The sequence below is a fragment of the Ovis canadensis genome, chromosome 9 (genome assembly GCF_042477335.2).
Source record: "Ovis canadensis isolate MfBH-ARS-UI-01 breed Bighorn chromosome 9, ARS-UI_OviCan_v2, whole genome shotgun sequence".
Classification (NCBI taxonomy): domain Eukaryota; kingdom Metazoa; phylum Chordata; class Mammalia; order Artiodactyla; family Bovidae; genus Ovis; species Ovis canadensis.
In genome coordinates this window covers 24185090-24203577 of record NC_091253.1, presented here as the reverse complement: position 1 = coordinate 24203577, position 18488 = coordinate 24185090, and the positions used below count along the sequence as shown (strand labels likewise).

General features: G+C 65.0%; 2 protein-coding genes across 3 annotated transcripts; one reads left to right on the top strand and one right to left on the bottom strand.

Moving 5' to 3' along the window:
* Positions 1 to 986: 986 nt before the first annotated feature.
* On the bottom strand, positions 987 to 13744 carry EEF1D (eukaryotic translation elongation factor 1 delta). 2 transcript variants are annotated; one of them, XM_069599785.1, is made up of 8 exons: positions 13378 to 13744; positions 5206 to 5326; positions 5028 to 5099; positions 2047 to 2146; positions 1870 to 1970; positions 1501 to 1719; positions 1191 to 1385; positions 987 to 1076 (listed from the first exon to the last, which is right to left on the bottom strand). In XM_069599785.1, the coding sequence occupies exons 2-8, from the start codon at positions 5320 to 5322 to the stop codon at positions 1038 to 1040; spliced, it is 843 nt and encodes a 280-aa protein (XP_069455886.1). In that variant the 5' UTR covers positions 5323 to 5326; positions 13378 to 13744; the 3' UTR covers positions 987 to 1037. The 2 variants fall into 2 exon arrangements, with proteins under 2 accessions (XP_069455886.1, XP_069455887.1); XM_069599786.1 differs by lacking the exon at positions 13378 to 13744 and adding an exon at positions 7059 to 9542.
* A 30-nt stretch (positions 13745 to 13774) lies between these two features.
* Positions 13775 to 18217, top strand: TIGD5 (tigger transposable element derived 5). The gene has a single exon (XM_069599728.1). It carries the CDS (start codon positions 13890 to 13892, stop codon positions 15810 to 15812), a length of 1923 nt encoding a protein of 640 aa, XP_069455829.1. The 5' UTR covers positions 13775 to 13889; the 3' UTR covers positions 15813 to 18217.
* The last annotated feature ends 271 nt before the right edge of the window (positions 18218 to 18488 follow it).

The window sequence follows — 18488 nt, the reverse complement described above, 5'->3', positions numbered from 1 at the left end:
GGCGGGCCGCCGGCCTCCATACGCTGGGAGCCGTTCCTTCAGCTGGATGCGGCTCGAGCTGGGGCGTCTGCTCTCCCTGGTCGGCCCCGTGGGGCACGGTCTGTCTTGTCCCCTGCCGCCCGCGGCTCCGTGCAGCGTACCGACGGTAAAAGAGGGCAATGGGAACTCCACATCCCCTCCCGCCCAGAGCCACTGCGGGCGTGGGCAGGGCAGCTCATGGCCACCACCACACCACGGCAAGCCCACTGTCCTGGGAGGAACGTGGTACCAACCCAAGTAAGGGGCTGCTTGTCCACCAGCTGGCACAGAAGGCTCTCCAGTCCTGCACTCTAAGCCCCACAGGAATCCTAAAGGGCCTTAGAAGCCCAAACTCACTCTTCCTCACCAGTCACACTGGCGCCAGGGAGGAACCACTAGTGACACAGTCCTGCCCAGACCAGAGGGTGAGGGGGGCACAGGTGGGCGAGGGGTACAGCTCCATGGGGTAGTGTGTCCCGGGGTCTGTCAGGGGCCCAGGTCTCTCTCCAGTGGGTGTGTGTGTGGCAGGTGTCCTTCCAGGGCTGGAGGGAGAGGGGCAGGTCTAAGGGAAGAAACCCCATCTCCTTCCTAGACATGGACAGATATGTGCAGGGTTTCCCACAGGTGACTATCTATAGTCACAAGAGCAGGGCCAGGACGGCCACTGGGACCTCTTCCCTGGATGGTTCCAGGCTGGCACTTTCATACCCACGGGGATAACTCAAAAAGAGGAGGCAGAGTAGAGATGGTAGGGGACCCACCATCCCCCCACCAAGTGGAGGAGACAATGTATGCATTAGGGCTCGACCTGGGCATAGCACTTGCAACTGAGAGCTAAGTGAGAAGGGGATGGGAGGGGCAGGCAGAGGGGTGGGCCCACATAGCCACACCAGGGACGCAGACCCAGGGCGTTCCCTGAATGCGCCCACCCACAGGGCCCAGACCAGGACAGACAAGAGCCAGAGGGCTGGAATCTCAGTCTTTATTGGCTGCAAGGCTGCACAGGCTCAGGCCAGCGCTCAGATCTTGTTGAAAGCAGCAATGTCGACGCTCTGCACCTGCAAGGAGGGAGGCTGGTGGTCACATGGGGCCTTGTTTCCCAAAGTCCCGCATGCCTGGCCAGGGGTTCCCATGGGACACCCCTGCACCCCCGAGTGTGCCCCCTCACTCACGTGCTCCTCGAACTTGGTGATCTCCTCTTCCAGCTGGTCTGTCCCCACCTTGTCATCCTCCACCACACACTGGATCTGCAGCTTGCGGATGCCGTAGCCCACGGGCACCAGCTTGGAGCTCCCCCAGACCAACCCGTCCAGCTGGACGGAGCGCACACAAGCCTCCAGTTGGGCCATGTCCGTCTCATCATCCCACTGAGGTGAGAGGAAAGGAGCACAGGCTGAGTTTACACTTGCCCTGCCCGTCGCTGACCCCTCCAGGGCCCCAGGCATGGGGAGGGGAGGGGAAGGTCGGAGGTGAGCCACTCACAGGCTTCACATCCAGAAGGATGGAGGACTTGGCCACCAGGGCAGGCTTCTTGGCCTTCTTTTCTGCGTACTGCCGCAGCCTCTCCTCCCGCAGCCGGGCAGCCTCCTTGTCCTCCTCCTCGTCGCTACCAAACAGGTCGATGTCGTCGTCCTCGTCGTCCTCCGTGGCAGTGGCCGCCTTCCTGCTGGGCGGCTCCACTTGGCGCATGGGAGACACGTGCTACCGTGGTGGGGGGAGCCGGTGTGGAGGCTGAGACCCACGCAGGCAGGACCCCAGGCCCCTGCCCCTCACTGCTGCCTGGGCCGGCCCAGAGGGCCCCCCCACTCCTCAGCGCCAGGCCGGGGGTCCCTGGTGGGGGTGGGCCCTCACCTGGGTCTGTGGAGTGGTGGCCCGGTGGGCAGGCGAGCTCTTCTCCAGGGCACTCAGCCGTGCCTCCAGCTTGGAGACAGCCTGCTGCAGATCCTGCACCACTGTGGGGGTACAGGGATGCTGGTTGGACAGTAGAGCCCAGGGAGGGACCCCCACCCCATCAGCCCAGGGCCTCACCTCCTCGCAGGCTCTGGTTCTCCACTTCCAGGCTGGCAATCCGGGTGACCAGCTCACTGTGGTCTCCACTGGGCCCGCTGGAGGCCCCAGGGCCTGCGCTCTGCAAGGCAGGAGGAGGAGGGCCTCACAGCTTTGCCTGCCCCTCGGGGTCCCCCGTTCACAGCAATGCTGAAGCAGAGCCCCGAGCTCAGCCTAGGGGGAAGCTATGCGAGCTCCCCAGGCCGAGGCAGCACCACAGCCAAGCGGGAACTCAGCCCAGGAAGCCGGAGGCTCGGGCAGCCCCAACACGGAGGCAGTGCAGAGCCTCAGCTGCTGCTGCCTATGGGGGTGAAGGGAGGAGGCCAAAGACTCACAGCTCCAGAGGCGGCCAGACCCAGGGCAGGGGGACCAGGCAGCACAGCCTTGAGCAGGGGACAGCAGGGGAGGGCCTGCTGGGGGTGGGAGGATGAGCAGGTGGTGCAGGAGCACCAGCCCGGCCCTGCCTCCCCAGGCCACACGGCTGCCTGCCTTGCAAAGCGCCAGTGAGGCAGCCACTCAGCCCAGCTGACAGCCTGTGCCGCTCCTCCCTGAGGGGGAGCCCCTGTCATCTACCCCAGGTGGCACTGCCCAGGGAGCTCACCCACAGGGCGCCTTGACTCGAGCCCAAGCTACACGCCAGGAGCCAGCATGTGGTCACGTGTACCCTGCACCCCAACAGAACGGCTCCCAGGACAGGCACCTGGCCCTTTTCACATGGCTGCTGCCCGCCTCCAGTGTCTAGTCATGAGAGACCTGGGGCCTTGAGCCTGCCCACCAAGCCCCCATTCGGAAGCCACGTGGCTCCTCCGTGCCCTGCACACCCCCAGAAGCTGACAGACGCTGGCTCCCCATCCCAGGGCCAGTGGGCAGTGGTGGGCTGATGCCATGTACCGCGGGCCATCACTCCCACCACAGGGCACCCAGCAGAGCCGGCCAGTGGAGCCTGGTGACGGGAAGGGGCAGTGACCAGCCCCCGGACGCCACCACCCCTCACGTCAGCCCAGGAATCCACCCCAACCACCCCCACCTTCCTACTCTGGTCAGTGGCTGGCCGCCCTGCCCCCCCACAGCTGACCACCCTCGGCACATCTCCGCTTTCCGCTGGCAACTCAGCTAGCGCGGCCATTCCCACGAGGAGGGTCCACGGGCCGCCTGGCTTGGGGATGTGATCCAGAACCACCTGCTCCTCAGAAGCCCACCTCCCTCCAGGGCTCCACCAGCCTCAGGCTCCATGACCAGGCCAGGCCCTCCCTCCTGGAGGATCCACGCCCACAAAGCGGATCAAACAGGTCCAGGAGCCTCGAGGCGGCTGCAGCCTCAAACCTCTGTCCTGCTGTGCCTGCCACCCGGCCCTGGGAACCTCCCAACCCAACCCTGGCGACAACACTGATGGGTCCCCAGGGCATGGGTTCCGGGCTACAAGGACACTGCTGCTCAGCGCAGACCAGGCAACAGGCCAACCCACGGCCTCCAGGCCCCGGGCCTAGCCTCCCACCCTGTCCGAGGAGGAAGCCATGGGCTCAGTGAGGTGGCCATTCCACGACGGTCGGGCGCAGGCGGTGCCACCCAAGGTTTTGCGCCCAGAAGTCCTGCAGCTTGGCTGGCACCAGCAGCCCCCAGGAACCTCTGAAGCCCCAGTGTGTGCTGGGCCTGTGTGCCCCAACCCAAGCCCAGCGCTGGGCCGGCACCCTTTCCAGGCGGCTGGAGGCCCCGCCACAGGGCTTCAGGGTGGGGGACACTGTCAACAGTGGGATCCTCCCAGGGGTGATCAGCTACAACAGGGTCATGAGAGGGGTCCCAACCCAGTGACTGGTGTCCTTGCCAGCAGAGATTTGTTCACAGAAAGAAGATGGAAAGACACTGGAAGAAGACAGCCACCAACATGCCTAGGCCTCTCCTGAGAGCCTCAGAAGGAACCCACCACATCCACACCTTCTGTTCCCACTCTGACCCTCCAGGTCGTCAAAACAAGTTTCTGTTGTTTCGGTCACCTGGTGTGTGATGCTTTGTCATTACAGAGCCGCCTCGAAGTCCCCTGACCCTGTGGAAAAGTGACCCCAGGGCAGAGGGTCTGAGGAGCTGGACGGGCAGGCTCCTGAATTATCCCAGTTGGCCCGGTGTCTTCACAAAGGGCCCCATCAGGGACAGGTAGGAGAGAGAAAGAAACGAGATGGAAATGGGTGCAGTCCTGACACTGCTGGCTGGAAGCCACAGGCCAAGGCATGTGGGCAGCTTCTCAAAGCTGGAAAAGGCAGGAAGGTGGGTTCTCTCCTGAAGTCTCCAGGAGCAGCACAGCTCTGTGGACAGTGAGGCCGAGGCTGGACACTACCCTGCGGCCCTGGGCGGGCGAGCAGCAGGGTTGCCATCCCTGAGGGACGTGCCCCAGCCAGGCTACGGACAGAGCTGGATGGGGCCGTGCTCCCCTCCTGACCTCAGGTGGGCCGGGAGGCCACGCTGGACTGCAGGCCCCTCTCTGGGCCTCCAATAACGATGGTAGCTTCACGCCCTGTGAAAGCTTCACGCTGGGAAAAACTGAAGGTGGGAGAAGGGGACGATAGAGGATGAGATGGTTGGATGGCATCACCGACTCAATGGACATGAGCTTGAGCAAGCTCTGGGAGATGGTGAAGGACAGGGAGGCCTGGAGTGCTGCAGTCCACAGGGTCGCAAAGAGCTGGACATGACTGAGCGCCTGAACGACCACGACGGCACCGTGACCCACCCCTCCGGGGACAGCCTCAGCTGACGGGAGGAGGAAACAGGGCAGGCATCAGCACGCAGGCAGCCGCAGGCCTGGGACAGCAGGGGCAGCCACCGCAAGGCGGGCAGCACCGGGTGACCACCAGCTCGGCGAGGCCACAGGCGGTGCGGTGGGCAGCCCTGCACGCCTCACCCCAAGGTGCCCCAAAGGCCATGCTGGGGGAAATGCCAGACAGGCCGCCTGGTGTGAGGGCAGTACTCACTCCAGCCAGAGACTTCTGGATGTTTTCTCTGGCTCTTGCGATGTCACGGAGGATCACACTGGCGCCATTCTCCTGCAGATGGTGCAGAGAGAACCTGTCTGTTTTTTTTCAATTAAAATCTTTTTCTACAAATAAGCAAACCTCAGCTACCGCAAGGCCCAAGTGCAGCAGCCCCTACCTGGCGTGAGGAGCCAGCCACGGGCCCATTCATCTGCTCGTAGAACTTCCTTTCTGCATCATCGTATTTGAACTTGTCAAACCAGATCTTCTCATGCACGAGGAAGTTTGTGGCCATTTTTCTGTTGAAGAGAAGAGAGACTAAAGCCTGCCGGGAGGAGAGGCTGCCCACGCCAAGGCCCTAGGACCTGCCCGCACACATGCCCTTCCGGCGACCCGGACCCCAAGGGAGCGGGGCAAGCTGTCCAGTCCTGGGTGGCAAGGGCCGCAGGTCCCAGAACAGAGCACCAGAGGTTCTCCGTGTGGGCCACAATGAGCCTGGGATCCCCTAACCCCAAGCCCACTGTATGGACTCCTTTCAGGGCTAAGGCCAGTGGTCTCCAGGCCAGTCCCTAAGACCAACGACTCTCAAAGCATGGCCAGGGACCTTGGGGGGTCACCAAGGTCCTCCCTTTCCCCACCAAGTATCTGTTCAAGGCTGGATTGATCAGACAATACACACCCACACACTGAATGCACAGCAAGTTTAGGAATCCAGCTGCCTCCTATTAAGCCAGACACAAGATTTGCAAAAATACAAAATAAGGCCAACCTACTTCACTGAATATCTGTTACAGAAAAACTGTTCCTCACGTAAGTGTCAGTAATGTGTAACAAGATTCTTATTTGTCAACTAGTAAGTAATGCATTTAACTACCACAGTGGGACAACTGAGAGAGAAAACAAACACTCTAACACCCCGAGACCAGTTAAGTGTGAGTCCGGCTGCTCCAGGTGGGCCTGTGAGCCGGATCCAGCCGTGTTCAAGGCTGCAGCCAGCGGCTTCTCCACCACTCGGCAGGGCAGGGGAGCCGCCAGACCTGGGCCACAGCCCAGACTTCACAAGCAAAGTCCGCTGCTCAAGGCTGCCCGTCCCTCAGCCAGTGCAACCGAACAGGACCCGATCCTGCCAACACTCTTTGCTACAGATCCCTGGCCACCACTGGACCTCGGTGACGAGAGGGGCGGGACCCCGAGACCCTCCCCAGTCCTCCTCCGAGAGGCACCGTGAAGACTGTTTTAGACCCACACCTCGCCTCCGGCCTTCTGGGGAACATCTGACCACAACAGACCCCACACCAAGGCCAAGACCCTATCAAAACGGCATGTCCATGCCCTCTGAGGGGTGGAGAGGCTCCTGCCAGAGTCTGGGGTCCAGGAAGCTCTCTCCACACACCCACTGGCCCTCTGCACCCCAGGCCCTCTCCCTACTGTTGCACACCCAGGCTGCCTAGGGTCCACCCGTCTCTGCCCACCTGCCTAAGCCCCGCAGGCTAGCAGACCCCTTCCTCGGCCAGGCCCTGCCCCCCAGAAATCAGCTGGCACCGCACAAAATCACTCTGGGGCCAGATCCCCGGATCCACAGGCAGGAGGCAAGTTGGCCTTGGTATTTTTCAGACTCAGGTGGAGGACCAGAGACGCCCACCTCATCTCAGGTGGCTTCAGATGAGGGAGGCGGGGAGATGGCAGAAGGGGTGAGGGGCCGGGCCCAGTGGGGCTCAGAGACGAGGACCCACCATCGCACGCCCCTGCCCCCACCCGTGACTGTCAGGGGGGACTCTGCAAGCTGCCCGGCCAGAAGGGAAACACATTTGGGCCCACCCTGACCCTGTGGGGGTGACCAGGATGCAGTGCCCCTCAGGCAGAGCCCAGAAGCAGCAGTGCCCGGGGCAGAGCCCTATCCCTGGAGAGCTGCTTGGGTAGCCCGCTTGGCCGGGCCGGCAGTCTTGGGATGAGCCCTGCCAGGGTGGGAGCAGGGAGGGGTTGCATGCTGGGCTGGGAAGCCCAGGCGCCTGGCCGGCACGCTTCTCCTACTTGGGTCTCAGGCTGGACATGGATGGGCCCGGCCGGGTACCAGGTCGGTGAGCCAGGGATGCAGCTTCGAGGCGCCAGGCCATGCGCAGGGCCTCAGCCGCATGGTGGCGGCACTCCGCGCTGTCGTAGGTGGGTTTGCTGAGCCAGGGGGCCTCGGCGTCCTTATGCAGGAAGTACCAGTAGGGCAGGGCACAGGGGGCCTCCCCGTCGGCCCGCCGCGGCCCGAGGCGCTTGCTTCCCGCAGCGTTGCGGCCCCTCCGGTCTCTGCGGCCCCGCCGGGCACCCTCGGCCTGGCTGGCTCGCTCCTGCAGGCGCACCTTCCCAGGGGGATGGCCATCAAACAGGGCCTCATAAAAGCCCCTCTCGGCTGCATCGTAGCGGGGTTTCTCCAGCCACACCTCCTGCACCAGCGCCTGCAGGCTGCCCAGTGGCGGCTGGCCGTTGGCTGGTGGACCGGGCTGGCGGACAAGGCGCAGATCAAGGGCAGCTGCCTGCTGGCCCGTGTCGGGAGCCCCCAGTGCGTCACTCCCCTCTGTGGCCAGCAGCAGGGCCTGAGACCACTCCACAAATGCCCGCTCAGCCTGGTCGAAGGACGACTTGTTGACCCAGATGCCCCAGGCCACGTGGTGGCAGGCCACCTGGCTCCCGTGGGTGCAGGGGGCCCCGGGCACCAGGACGGGATGCTGGGCTGCCTGGGCGGCCACATCGGCCAGCCTCTGGCGGTACAAGCTTTCCGCCTGGTCGAAAAGCGGCTTGTCCAGCCAGACGTGGTCAGCCGAGAGGCCTACGAGGGCCAGGTCCGCCTGGCCGAGCCAGCCCTTTGGGGAGCGCTTCCTCTTTTTCTGCAGCGGCTTCTTCCCGTCGAGGTTCTTCCCAGGCTCTCTCCTGCTGCCGCTGTCCTCCTCATCCTCCTGACCTGGCCCGTTCATGGCCAGCGTCTCGGCCAGGAGCTGCTGGGTAGCGGCTCTCGTGGCCTCGTGCTCATAGAACCTCCGCTCGGCTTCCCCATACTTCTGCTTGTCCTCCCAGACGGTCTCCAGGGCGCAGGAGGCCTTCAGGCTCCTCATCTTGCGTGCAGCATTAAAAAGCAAGCACAAGAGGGCAGTTGCAACACGGCCCCTCCCAGTTGGCCCTCCCTGCTCGGCCTCCCGAATGGGGTGCCCTGGGGCAGCATGCACAAGGAGCTTGGGAGGCATTCAGCACGCATGTGCAGGGCCGTGGCGGGGCGGGGGCACGTGTGCGTGTGTTATTGTCCTAACTGCAAAACTTGTCTCATCCAACAAGTACCCAGGCTCTCTCCAAGAGGTCCAGAGAACACTTTCCAAACCTCTTTGGTTATGGAAACCTTTCCTGTGAACCCCAAAAATGGCCACCAGGTAAAACACAGGACACACTCAGCTAATCTGACTTTGACGTCGACAGCAAATGATCTTGAGAATAAGTTTGTCCCATGAAACTGTTGAGACTTCCATTGAAAAGTGAGTTGCTGTTCATCTGAAATTTTAACTGGACGTCCTGTGCTTTCACTAGGCCTGGCCAAACCCCCTGAGGCACCAGAGCTGTTCTACGGAAATGACTTGGTGGTCTCAGAGGACAGCCCCGCACGGCACACCCCGCCTGACCTGAGTCCCCCATCTGCATGGCCACACTGCCATCCTGAGCAGGGCCTGTTCCCAAGGGGAACTGGAAGGTCAGGGACAAGGGGCAGCCAGGAGTAGAGGGTGAGAGCTCACCCCCGTGGAGGCCAAATCTGGGGACACAGCGGGGAATCACTATCTAAAAGGGAAGGTACCCAGTGGCCCAGGCAGAACCTGGTCACCCCGTCTCCAGAGCAAGAGACAATCAGCCCCCACCACGGGTGCACCTTGAGGGGCCGCGCAGGAACCTGAGTCCTGTCCCTGCGCTTCAGCACCTTTTGGTTAAGGGGCTCCGTTCCAGAACACTGGGAGGTGGACACAGGGCTCCGCACCTCCCGTCATGGCCCCTGCACAAGCTGCTGCTGCAGCCAGATCCTGCTGCTGGCAGGATGGTGCCCCGTTCTGCTCTGGGGCATCAGGTTCCACAAAGACTGGACCCCGCCCAGGCAGCCCAGAATGCTAAAGCACCCCCCGCCACCAGAAGTAGCCCCGCCCAGGAAGCCAGCCTGCTCTTGGGATGCACCAGGGGCTGCAAGCCCACACCACACTGGCCAGTTCTCAAGTTGGGCTGGACTGGCTAAGGTCTCCATGCCCCTCAGATCCTACTCTGAACCCTGTGCTGGAAGCAGAGGCGCCAGGCCAACTGGCCCAGGGGCTGGGCAGCTGTCCCCCAGAATGTCTTATGTCCCCTGCCGCCACCACGAGGTCTGTGGAGCCCTCACCCAGGATGAGGCCCCAGGGGGAGGCAGATTGTTGCCCTGATGGCACACCCTCCCTGCCGCTCCCTGCAGGGTCTACAGCCCTTTCCTAACATCCTCCCCCAACCCAAATCAAAACCCGATTCCAATTACCCTGTAATGCACAGGCTAAGTCCCAACCTGCCCAGGACTTCAGGGAGACCCCTGTACTCTGAGGGCGGGGACCCCAGGCTTAGAGGGGTCCCTGGCTTCCCCCTCGAGCCTCCCCCTGGGTGGCAGCGGCACTTACCAAGGCCAGGCTGATGGCAGAGGCAGTGCTGGGAGGCAGGGCCGGGTGCCCAGGGGGCAGGGGCATTGTGACATCACCCACTGTCCCCAGGGGCTGCGGGCCTACCAGGCTGGGCCTATCTGCCCTCTGCCCTCCCCTACAGACCCTCACACAGCAGCCTTGCCCACCAGGCTGAAACCCTGCCTGAACCTAGCAGCCTAGACACGTGGCTCCTCACACCAGGCTAGGCTCTGCTTGGAGCCCTCTGAGCCACTGCTCCGGGCAAGGGGGCCGTTTCTGAACATGCCTGAGAGCCCGGCTGGCCGGGTCGGTGGTGGCGCCCTGCTCTCCCACAGGTGGAGGAACGCAGGCTGATCCCTGCTCAGGGGTACCCCCCTACTGCAGGGGCTGGGGCTGGCTCGGCCTGGGACAGAGCAGAGGCTACCCCCCAGGCCCAGCCTCCACTCCAGACGAGGTCAGGCACCCCGGAGGTGTTGGATGCAGCAGGCACGGGGGCTGGGCTGCGGTGCCCTGGCGCCTGGGGCAGGAGGGTACTTACTTTCCCTTTGGTCTCCTAGGACAGCATGAAGAGAAAGCAGCAAGGTTAGAGGCGGTCTGACAGGGTGGCCCGAGCAGGCTGGGGGCCTTTGCTGAAGCTGCTTGGTGAGGCGGTGTGGAGGCAAGTTTGGTGGAGGAGAAAGACAGCCAGAGCTCACCCCCAAATCCCCGTTCAGTTCAGTCACTCAGTCGTGTCCGACTCTTTGTGACCTCATGGACCTCAGCACGCCAGGCCTTCCTGTCCATCCCCAACTCCCGGAGTTTACCCAAACTCACGTCCGTTGAGTCGGTGATGCCATCCAGCCATCTCATCTTCTGTGGTCCCCTTCTCCTCCCGCCTCCCACCCGCCCAAATCCCAGGGGGTGGCCAAGTCTACGCTTGGGGCAGCACCGCTCCATCGTTACTCAAAATGGGCCGGTCCTGGGGTTCCTGGGGCCGGAGCCCCTGCAGCACCAAGGCCCCAGCTGGGCTCTGCCCTGAGCCCACCTGGGCGTGAGCCAGCACCTCCAGTACCCCACTGTCCACGGGGAGCAGGGTGGGGAATCCCCCACTCCACAGGGTCCAGGCCTCTGGACCAAGTGCAGGCGACAAGGACCCCACTGAAGGGCCCCACATGGGCACCCAGTGCCCATGCTGGACAGGGTGCCACCATCCCCGCAGGCCTCAGGGACAAAAGGACAGACGGGGCGCCCGGCCCTGAGCTGGCAAGGGGCAGCAGCCCAGGAGCCAAGGACCCAGCCATCCCCCCCAGTTCATGCCAGGCTGTGGCCAGCACGAGAGCGCCAGCATGAGGTCAGCAGCACATGGGGTGCACCAGGAACCTCAGGGGGTGTGCCACAAGACTGGGAGGAGGAGGACCGCATGGGCCAGCCACCCCGGCAAGGCCGACCACACGCTGCAGGCCAGCTGGTCAAGCCAGTGTCTGGACAGGGACGCTGGAAGGCGGGGCACCAGGGTATCTCAGGGCAGCTGGACCACTGACTCCCCTGCAGGGCCAAGGGCAGGCTGCTGGTCACTGAAGCCGGCCAAGACCTCTTGCACGAGAGGGGCTGCGAGGGCTGCCAGGCTCCGGGGTCAAGGCAGTGAAGCAGCTCACCCCTGCCCTCCAGCCCAGGCCTGGGGAGTAAGTACCCTGGCTCTGCCCAGAGGACCATCTCCAAAGCAGGGCCAGGCTGGGGCTCCGCCCAGCGGGAGGGCGTTCCTGCAGTGCCAGAGGGACCCAGCAGCGGCCCCACCCAGAACACTCTGGCCACAGGGTCCTGAAGGTGAGGACACCACAGTGGGGGGCCCACAAGTCCCTGGGTGAAAGGAGGTTTCCAGGTAACCCAGGGCTCACACGGCCCCATCGCAGCCACACAGAGGGGCTCCTAGGTCATCCACCCACCTTCCGCAGGAAGTGGGAATCGTGGTGAGGTGCGTGCAGACAGGGCCCCCAGCTGGTATGGCCTGGCCGAGAGCTGCTGGACAGAGCGCCCCGTGTGTACAGGGTCCAGGAGGGCTGGTGAGGGCAGCTATGCCTCGGGGCAACTGCAGGGCCACGATGCCCCCTGTCCTTCCCTAGGGGTGACTGCCACAGCCCTAAGTCCTCAGATGCTTTCCCACCTGACTCCTGGACTGTCCAGCCCCACTCAGAAATGCCAACCTGCCTCGCTGGCAGGAAGGGGGGGGGCGCCTGCACCCCAAGACTCAGGCCCCATGCTGTGGCTGTCCGTGGCACTCCACCCCGGCCAGCGCCCCGTCTACACCGCAATGCCATGGCCATGGCGCTATTTTTGCCCGGTCTCTGGGGCCCCGTCAATCCACCCTGGCCGCCGAGTCCAGCGCCCCTCCCCCGGGGAGGCTCCGGCAGCATGCACCCAGTACCCGTGACCCTTCACACAGCTGAGGGGCTGGAGAGGGGGAGACACATCCCGGGCCAGTAGGTGAGGGCTTGGGACTCCACGTCTCACTTTGACACCAGTCCTTCACACAAATGTCACACTGCGGTCCACCTTGAAATCACACATGTCATCTCAAAACATGGGCACAGGGCCAGAGCTCACTTCTTGCCTGCAGCCCCCGGAAACCTGACACCAGGGCACAAACACTGGAGATAAGCTGTGCTGAGCTCTGCAGCCTCACCCAGCTTCCCAGGACAGAGACCAGGGTCAAGCCCTGCAAGGGGCTCTGCCAGGGGACAGCGCCACCCACCCAGGCTCCAGTGAAGCCCACAGTGGCTGCGGCTCCAAGGTGAGGAGCTGGAGGGCACCCCCGGCGCTGGCTCAGGACTGACCTTCCCGCAGAGCTGGCCCAGGGCACCTGCTCCTTGGAGTCTGTGTGCCACCACTTCTCAGCAGACACCTGCGTCTGGAGCTGGGGAGAGTGGTCTCAGGAAGGACGACGTAGTCACCGTGAGCTCAGCCCACCTACCAGCTGAGGACTCTCAGAGGAGCTGGGAGTGTCAGAGCTGCTTCTAAAACAAGACCCAGAGCCTTCCCAGCCCCAGGCCCAGCCCACTTCTTCACTCTTCAGGGTCAACTTGCTCTCCTGACAAGGACCACCCACACAAACGGCTTTCTTGCTCTCCGAGGCACTTTGCTCTGCAAACCTGAGGACGCCTCCAACGGTCCCCATTCTACTTGGCTCCAGCACAAGCCTCTCCCTTCTTCGTTCCAGCGACACTGCCCACTGCCCGGACCACCTTTCCAAACTTAGCCCCTTCACCACTCTCAGGGAACACGGTGTTTCAGTCATCCGGCAATCACGTCTTTACTCTTCCCCGCGTCCGTGAACTGTCCAGGCTCTGAGACAGCTTGACAGAGCTTGGACCCGCGCCTGGCCCCCAGGCCCAGAGCCAGCGTGCATCAGTCAGGTGCTCAACAAACGCGGGAAAACGGGAAGCTACAGGCCCAGGCCACAGCTGGGCAAACATCCATGTCACCCACCGAGGCGAGGGGCAGAGCGGCCCCGGCATCCCTGCCGCCGCCCTCCCGCCGGGGCAGCCGCAGAGGTCCGGCGGGCACGTGGCCCGCGCGCCCCGCCCCTCCGCGAGGCCACCAGCCCGCAGCAGGCCCCGCGCCGCGGATTCCGCGGCACTGCGGCCCGGCCCCCGCCAGCGCAGCGCGGGCTGCCCCTCCCCTGGGCCCGGGGGCCATGCGGCACGAGCCGCGGTACTCACACGCCAGCCAAGGACGCGGCGACCAACGAGGAAGGATCGACGGCGCGCGACGGCAGAGGAAAGGGAGGGCCACGCGCTCCGCGCACGGGAAGTGAAGCGGCGGGCTCTACCACGCTCCGGGGCGCAGGGGACGCGGCCCGCGCGCACACCCTGCTGCGCGGCCCAGGCCCTCCGCGCGACGATCCACGCGGGAGCGAGGGCAGAAGCCAGTGGGAGACGCCCGCGGAGCTCGCCCTTTCCGGGAGGAGCTGGAGCAAACCACTGGGCACGGCGCCGGCCCCGCCCCCCCGCTCCCCTCCGCCGCAGTTCGGGTGGACTCGGCGGGCGGGGTCCAGTGACGCGCGGCGCGGGGCGGGGACGGGGGCCCAGCGCGCTTGCGCGCGCCCCGCGGGCGAGACAAAGGGGAGGGCCCGGCCGGTCCCGCCCCCGGCGCCCGCCCAGCGCGGCCGGCCCGGCGGGCGTATGGCTCCGGCTCCCGCGCCCCCGCTGCCGTCGCGGTCACCGCAGCAGCCATGTACTCTGCGGGACCCCCGGCTGTCCCGGCCTCGCGCCGCGGTCGCCGACCCCCCCCCGGATGCCCCATGCAACCTCCGCGGCCCCCCGCGCCCGCCCCGGTCCCCGCCGCTCGGCCGCCGCCCCCCGCGCCGGGGCCGCGGCCCCGCGTCGCCGTGAAGATGGCCTTCCGCAAGGCCTACTCCATCAAGGATAAGCTGCAGGCCATTGAGCGCGTCAAGGGCGGCGAGCGGCAGGCCAGCGTGTGCCGCGACTTCGGCGTGCCCGGCGGCACGCTGCGCGGCTGGCTCAAGGACGAACCCAAGCTGCGCTGGTTCCTGGAGCAGCTGGGCGGCGAGGTGGGCACGCAGCGCAAGAAGATGCGGCTGGCCAACGAGGAGGAGATCGACCGCGCCGTCTACTCGTGGTTCCTGGCGCTGCGCCAGCACGGCGTGCCGCTGTCGGGGCCGCTCATCCAGGCGCAGGCCGAGGCCTTCGCGCGCCAGATCTACGGGCCCGAATGCACCTTCAAGGCCAGCCACGGCTGGTTCTGGCGCTGGCAGAAGCGCCACGGCATCTCCAGCCAGCGCATCTACGGCGAGGCCGAGCCCGCGGCCGCCGGCCCCGCCCCTGGCCCGCCTGTCAAGCAGGAGCCGGGGCAGCCCACCCGCGCCGGGCCCCTGCCCGACCGCGCTGCGAGTACTCCAGTCCCCGCCGAGGGCGGCTACGGCGACGAGCAGATCTACAACGCCAACGTCACGGGCCTCTACTGGAAGCTGCTCCCAGAGCAGGCCGCGCCCGTGGGTGCGGGGGGCTGCGGCCGCCGCTGGCGGGGCGACCGGGTGACAGTCCTGCTGGCCGCTAACCTGACCGGCAGCCACAAGCTAAAGCCGCTGGTCATCGGGCAGCTGCCAGACCCACCAAGCCTGCGCCACCACAACCAGGACAAGTTCCCTGCCTCCTACCGCTACAGCCCCGACGCCTGGCTCAGCCGCCCGCTGCTGCGAGGCTGGTTCTTCGAGGAGTTCGTCCCTGGTGTCAGGCGCTACCTGCGCCGCAGCTGCCTGCAGCAGAAGGCCGTGCTGCTGGTGGCCCACCCGCCCTGCCCCAGCTCTGATGCCAGGATGCCTGCCCTGGAGGGGAGCGAGGAGACCCGCAGGAGGTGCCGGCCCGAGCCCACCGGTCCCCCGGAGGAGCTGCAGACCCCCGACGGGGCCGTGCGGGTGCTGTTCCTGTGCCGGGGCAGCGGCCGGGCGCACATACCCGCCCCCCTGGAGCAGGGGGTAGTGGCCGCGTTTAAGCAGCTGTACAAGCGGGAGCTGCTGCGGCTAGCCGTGTCCTGCGCCGGGGGGTCCCCGCTGGACTTCATGCGCAGCTTCATGCTCAAGGACATGCTCTACCTGGCCGGCCTCTCCTGGGACCTGGTGCAGGCGGGCAGCATTGAGCGCTGCTGGCTGCTGGGCTTGCGGGCCGCCTTCGAGCCCCGGCCGGTGGAGGAGCGCACTGGGCAGCCTGCTGGCCAGGCCGAGGAGGCTGCAGAGCGCAGCAGGGTGCTCAGTGACCTCACGCACCTGGCAGCCCTGGCCTACAAGCGCCTGGCTCCAGAGGAGGTGGCCGAGTGGCTGCACCTGGATGATGATGGGGGGCTGCCGGACGATGGCAGAGAGGACTGGGGCCCCAGCCGACCTCCAGTGCTGGTCCCCGGGGGCCCCCTGCTCCCCACCAGCCTACCCTCGGTGGCAGGAGAAGAGGAGGAGGAGGAGGCCATCCCCACTGCTGGGGAGGCCATAAGGGGTCTGGAGACGGCGCTGCGGTGGCTGGAGACCCAGGACCCCCGGGAGGTGGGGCCGCTGAAGCTGGTGCAGCTGCGCTCGCTCATCAGCACAGCCCGGAGGCTGGGGGGCATCGGGCCCTCGCCCACGGTTCCTGATGACGGGCTGTGACCAAGCCCGCCCCGGCAGCCCCTGGTGGCCTTCCTCCTGAGGCACGTGGAGGGGGGAACAGAGACCCTGTCTTGCCTTGCCTCCCCTGGGGTGGCCCACCTCCAAGGCTCAGAGGTTGACAGAGATCCTGGCCTGACCCAAGGGAGCCCTGTTGGTGAAGGGTCAGCCCTTCATGGCACCCCATCTGGTGCGGGGGTAGCTGGAGGAGAGGCTGCAGCCGCCCCTCTTCCCTGGGCAGGCCCACACGTGGCTCGGCCAGGCTCCCTTCCACGCGGACCTGGCACACGCCACAGCGCTTAGCAGAGCAGGTAGCCATGTTCTCTCTCTGGCCCCCATGGGGCTGCCCCCAGCCACATTCCTGTCCCCCCAGCCCCCGTGGCCCAGCACTTGCCCTGGACAAGGGCCCGGCGTCCAGTCCCCATAGACCACAGCCCTGTGGTCGTCCCAGTGGGAAGCACACCACTCATCTTTGGTTTGGCGCATTAACTCTGTTTTTTCCAGGTACTCTTCAGGCAGGGCAGATGCTCAGGGAGGCTTGGAAAGAAGGATGGGGCTTTGAGGTTCTGGGTGCAGCCAGGGGTGTAGGTTTCTGTCCACTAGGTTTTTTATCTTCCTTAAGGAAATGCCATTCTAAACAGCTCTCTTATTCCGTGGGGTTGACGAGTTCTAGACCTAGGCCCCTGCCCTGCACCCCACCAGCCTCAGGGCCTGGAGCCATGCCGTCGTCTCGGAGCAGCCCTGCAGCACCGCCAGCCACGCCAGGACAACCCTCAGTGCCTTAGCTCCACTCCGAGGCTGCCCCGCTCCTGGCACTGCCAGGGGCATAGCCAAGTAGCCACTTCCCACAGGCCATGAATTAGGCTTCTGGGTGGCACAGCTTGAAAGGAGGCGGCGAGGGCTCCGTGTGACCCTCCAGCTCCCACACTGTTCTGCTGCTCCACTCAGCTCTAGAGTCAGGACCCTTTTGGAGGCCTGAGACTGAGACACCCAGGTCTCTCAGGGACTGCCTGGCAGAGACGCCCAGAGCCCCAGGGAGGGCTGGATTTGAGGCGCTGCTGCCTGCCTTGGTGCTCTGCACTCCTCTTCACCTGCCCCCGCCTCCTGGTGGTCCTGGGCTGTGGAGGCCACACCCAGGTGATGTGTCTGTGGGAGGGAAGGGCCGTGCATGGTGGCAGGGCCACAGGGGTGCCCCCGGAGCGAGGATGTCAGCTCTTCCTTGGAACCACCTCTAGTCAAAACACCCACACGTGTACCTGTATGTGTCAGGCCTGAAAGCTGATGGATGGTGTGGAGGATTCCAGGCGAGAAGGGAGGTGTGGCCGCCAGCCCTGGCCAAAGCCTCCACCTCACCTGCTGCCCTCGCTCTGCTAGCAGCTGCGGCAGGCCTGCACCCAGCCCGCGCCTCTGCCTCAGGATGTCTTGCGTGTCACACTGCCAGGGGCCCAGGCGAGCGTGCTGTTTCACCATGACCTGCCTGCGGGGCCTCTGTCCTGCAGGGCCCTGCGAGGGGCGGACTCGGAGCCCGGGTGGGCACTGGGCCAGGTGGTCTCTGGTGGTGTCCTCGGTGCCACCTCTCTCACCAGGTTCCTGGTCTCACCTCTAATCTTCTGTCCCTGGGGTCTGGGCAGGGACTGAGGTTGATGTTGAGAATTGGGTGTCGGGACAGAGCCTCCTGCCTCGTCCCCTCTGGGGCACTGAGACTGCACCCCAGAATGCGGCTCTGGCCAGCGCCCGGCCCCACATGGCAGCGCAGGAACGAGGCACAGCGCAGGCTGGTTTGGGCCTTGAAGAGCCAGGGCCCTGTCGAGGGTGGGGCTGGGGACACCTCACACCAGGGCCTCTGAAGTCCTCCCTAGAGTGCAGGCCCAGCTCCCGGGGCTCAGCTCTGAACCGTGAGGACGGCCAAAGTGCCTTGCTGTGGTTACCACTGGGCCTGCAGCATCTCAGCTGCCAGCCTCTCCGCTCCTGTTCACCGTCATCTGCTGAACCTTTAAGGCTGCAAGGGTAATGACTTCTAAGCCAGCAGCACCCCCAGGCAGGATCTCAGGGCTGGCCTGGCAGCCTCGGCGGGCAGAAAGTGCCACCCGTGGCTTCTGCTGATACCAGCCCACCAGGGGGGTCGGAAGAGCGAACCCACCCATGTGAGGCCAGCCTTGCCTGAGGGGCCGCACACCAGGGAACAAGCCCCCAGGTGACAACCCTACCACGGATGGAGCCCTGGAGCCTGCGGTGAGGAAGGGGCCTTGCTAGTGCAGGGTTGGCCTTGAGCCTGTGGGCCTGAGAGCAGGTCAGGATCTTGGGGGCAGGAGGGCTGGAGTGGGCTGTGGGGTGCTTGCTCTGTCAAGGGGTCTTTTCACAGCCAGCCTCACTTTATAATAAAGGCTGAATATGCCCACTTCACACAAGCTCTGTCCCAGTCTTACTTTTGTAACTGCATCCAGCACGTGGCTCCAGAACACCACCTGAGAAGCAGGGAGGAACAGCAATGGGCCCACAGACGCCTCATGCAGACTGGCCGCCTCAGGGCAGGGCTCCAGCCTGGGCCCAGGGACTTTGTTGGCAGACGCATTGGTGGGGGGGGGGGGGGTCAGTGATGGGAGATGGAGGGGGAGCCCCATCTGCACCACCTGCTCAAGTCTGAGCCTAGGGCCTTGCTGATGGGCCTCCAGGCACCGG

Excerpts from the sequence above, each read along its gene's own strand:
- EEF1D (XM_069599786.1), bottom strand. The coding sequence starts at position 8,254 with ATGCCTCCCAAGCTCCTTGTGCATGCTGCCCCAGGGCACCCCATTCGG. Across the intron at positions 2,147-5,027 it reads TCCAGAAGTCTCTGGCTGGA|AGCGCAGGCCCTGGGGCCTC; the intron begins GTGAGTACTGCC and ends CCTGCCTTGCAG. Across the intron at positions 1,386-1,500 it reads TCCTTCTGGATGTGAAGCCT|TGGGATGATGAGACGGACAT; the intron begins GTGAGTGGCTCA and ends CTCTCACCTCAG.
- TIGD5 (XM_069599728.1), top strand. The coding sequence starts at position 13,890 with ATGTACTCTGCGGGACCCCCGGCTGTCCCGGCCTCGCGCCGCGGTCGC.